Source organism: Frankliniella occidentalis, unplaced genomic scaffold (assembly GCF_000697945.3).
Source record: "Frankliniella occidentalis isolate FOCC.00 unplaced genomic scaffold, Focc_3.1 Scaffold532, whole genome shotgun sequence".
In the NCBI taxonomy this organism is placed as follows: domain Eukaryota; kingdom Metazoa; phylum Arthropoda; class Insecta; order Thysanoptera; family Thripidae; genus Frankliniella; species Frankliniella occidentalis.
The window spans coordinates 127,929-131,294 of record NW_026267649.1 but is presented as its reverse complement, the minus strand read 5'-3'; the positions used below and the strand labels follow the sequence as shown (position 1 = coordinate 131,294).

At 52.9% G+C, this 3,366-nt stretch overlaps 1 protein-coding gene across 1 annotated transcript in view; it reads left to right on the top strand.

Moving 5' to 3' along the window:
- The window catches only part of LOC113216058 (glycine receptor subunit alpha-4-like), a 37,860-nt gene that overhangs the window by 25,892 nt on the left and 8,602 nt on the right, over positions 1-3,366 (top strand). Inside the window, exon 3 of the mRNA XM_026435758.2 lies at positions 179-246. Coding sequence (XP_026291543.1) covers positions 179-246 — 68 coding nt within the window. The remainder of the gene's footprint in view (positions 1-178; positions 247-3,366) is intronic.

Genomic DNA, 3,366 nt, shown 5'->3' with positions numbered 1-3,366 from the left:
AGAGAGAGAGAGAGAGAGAGAGAGAGAGAGAGAGAGAGAGAGAGAGAGAGAGAGAGAGCGAGAGAGGGGGGGGGATATTTATATATGGGAAAGGGGAATGGAGAAAGGAAAGTGGAAGCGCCTGTCGGGTGACTCTGTTGAAGTAAAAGCTCATCTTTGTTTTTGTTTGTTCTCCCAGGAAAAGACACCGAAGTTTCGATCTCCCTGTTCATCAACAGAGTCTCCGGCGTCGACGAGAACAGAGAGGTGAGTCAGTCTTCTCTTCAAGTAGAAGGGGAAGGGGGGGGGGGATTGGGCTCGAACTGAATCGAGGCAGCAAAGAGTCGTGGTTGTTGTTGTTTGCCGTCGTTGTTCGTTGTTTGTTTTTTTTTTTCAACGGTGGAGGTGGTTGCCGGTGTGAAGCGCATCCACAATCACATCCACCGACCAGCACAAAGTGATCACGCACCCAGAACACAGGGCTGGACCCGGGCTGACAGCTCGGCAGCCCCGTACAATGGGGCTCGGAACGGACTATACTCCAGAGAGACGTGGAGCAACGGAGAGGCGGGGGAAAAGGGGGGCGCGGGTGCTGCATCGCGGAAAATGTTTTAAATGCGCGACGAATGAAAAGTAAGACGAAAGACGGCGGGGTAAATAGTAAATGGCGTTTTGTCTATCGATGCCGCGGTGGTGATCGAGTGCGGGCGCGACTGCAGTGCCGTAAAGTTGAAAACCGATCCGCTCGACTCGGCACTGGCGAACTGCAAAAGGTCAGGGGCGGGCCGCGCACCGCTTACACTGTTAATTACAGCCGGGGAAATGTCAGCGTTGATTAGGGGTGCTACTGGCATCCTATGACAGCAACAAGGGAAAAGGCTCTCTGTTTCCGGGGTTTGCCCTGATTCCGAGCTACCGATCTCGAAATCGGTGTAGTTGTGTCTCTAAAAACCGAGTCACCCTCTTCTACCCGTTTTCGGGAAACAATTCTCGGATTTCGAGAAACGACTTTCGACTTTCTAGCTCGTTAGCTCAGAATCAGAACAGAGCGCCTCTAAATCAGGCTTTTGGATGCTCGAAACCGAGAAGACGTATTGAAAGTCGAAAATCAGCCTCAAAAACTTAAATTCACCTTTTTTTTTCACGCCTCGGATTCCGAGGTTGTTCGTTTTTTTTATTATTTGCCGTTGTGTTGTCACGTGACGTGTCCACTCGCCCTTAGTGGTCGGTGGTCGGGGCGCCTTTTAACGGCCGCATGACGTGGTAATGAAAGGGAGGGGCTGACTCTCCACAGGTACTCCACCAGGAGAGGCGACCCCCGGGCCGGGGCCGGCGGCCAGGCGCTGACCAATGACAGGGTGCGCGGGCTGGCGTCACGGCCAAGGCCCAAGGCCGCAGTGTGTGCCCGAGGCGCGCCATAGGCCGATAGGGTTACACACACACACTTCACTGTATTTTCAAGCGTATATGCCGATTTATCCGTGCACTGTAAGAAACGAGAAAGTTTTTCGACGCCACCCAAGGGTTTTGCTTTCCTTATTGCCCCTTGAAAATGATTGAAAAACCAAGCTTAGTGAACACCTTGGATTAAAGGGTGTCATATGGATAAAGTCAGACCCATAAAATATAGTTCAAAACATTCAAATAATTCCTATAAAGAAAGACGTTCGAAAAACTGGTTTTGGATAAAGCCGAACCCAAGTGGCGTCGAAATTCGTTTTTCTCTTTACCGCGTGTATTTTTCCTGATTTTTTCTGTGAGCGGTTTTCTTAAGTGATTTTCTTCTAGAATGTTTTTTCTGACATTTTATTTGATTCTCTTCTATTTTTTTCTGATGCTTTCCTCGATTTTTTCAGATATTTTATTCGATTTTCCTTGATTTTCCTCTGATTTTTTTCTGGTTTGTTTTAGAGAATGTACACTGATATTTTTTTTTATTTTAGTGGAGTATAGTACCCCTTGCTCGCGCCGGGCGCTCGGCCAGCAGGCCGCGAGTTCAAGGTTCGATCCCTACCGTCCCCCTCTCCACGGCGGCCTCCTCGATTGCAATGCCATTTCGCTGCAGGCGGGGCGGGGCCGGCGGGGCTACAGGTCCTTGGGCGGGCGGGTCCTTTCCCTTTTCCGTTCCCCGCCGAGCCGAGCCGCGAGTCGAAGCCAGCCGGGTCGGGGCGTGAAAGGTCAGGGGTGCCAACCGCAAGCGCACGCGGGGACCGCAGACCGCGAAAAAGACCCCAGCGGGGGCGACGGGAGCGCTAGGGCGACAAACCTGACGGCGACAAAGTGGTTGTCGGGCCGGCGGCAACCATCAACCATAGCCACAGCCATAACCAGCCTGGTTGTGTGGGGTCGTCTGGTGCTGCGGACCGCAGCGCCAACGCAGAGGGCCTGCTCGAGCAAATGTATGCGCATTCGATGTTTGAGGAGGTGCCGTGCGGAGTGCGGGCTGCGAGCTCCAAGTGCAAATGGGCAACCCCGCCCAGTCCAGGAACGCCACGCCAGAGACCGACGAAGGACTGGCCCAGGGAAGGGAAAATCGCATAATAATCAAGGGTACAGCACGAGGGTAGCGACTGAGCGAAAGACGTGTGATGCCAGCTCACCTCGTCGCTGTTTAAAATCACACCTGGTGGACATGCTCGCAGGCCGTTATTGGCGATTTGCAAGGAGGCGACGAGCTTCCACCACCTACTTGCAAATTGTCAACAACGGGGCGCGGAGTGTCGGAGAGCGTACACTGCTGCAGCACCTTGAACTAAAAAAGTCTTTAATGATTTTAACACTTGACAAAAATATTTTATTGATTTCTTTTTCAAAACACAAAAGTTGCATTCTCTGTTGGTTTTAATTACCGGTACACCTGCTTTGTTTTAATGACAGTAGTTTTGTTGGTGTAGTTCGCGAACACCTCGCGTGTTTCTGTTTCAGCCGAACACGAATGCTCCGACGTTCGTCCGATTTCATTCGCATGCGACCGTGTTCGCTCATCGCTATTCTCGCGGGTAAAGCGACGCGGGCGAGTTGTGCCGGGGGCGGGCCGTTGGGCACCAGGCGAGGTGGCAGGTGGGCGTAAGCCGCACAGGGGGCGCCTCCGCGTGCAGCAGCAGCGTTCCGCCGGCCAGCCCAACACATACATGGCAAATCAGACCGGTGCAGAGCTAAGAGTGTACCCCCACCATGAACGTACCCCACAGAGGAAGGGGGTACATTCATGGCACCATGAATGTACCCCCCATAGCGTTCCATCAGCTAGGGGGTACATTTATGGTGCCATGGATGTACCCCCCTTGGTGCCTTTTTGGGGGGGGTACATTCATGGCACCATTGTTGTCCCCCCCCCGTTACGTCCCTTCAAGGGGGTACAACAGTGGTGCCATCAATGTACCCCCC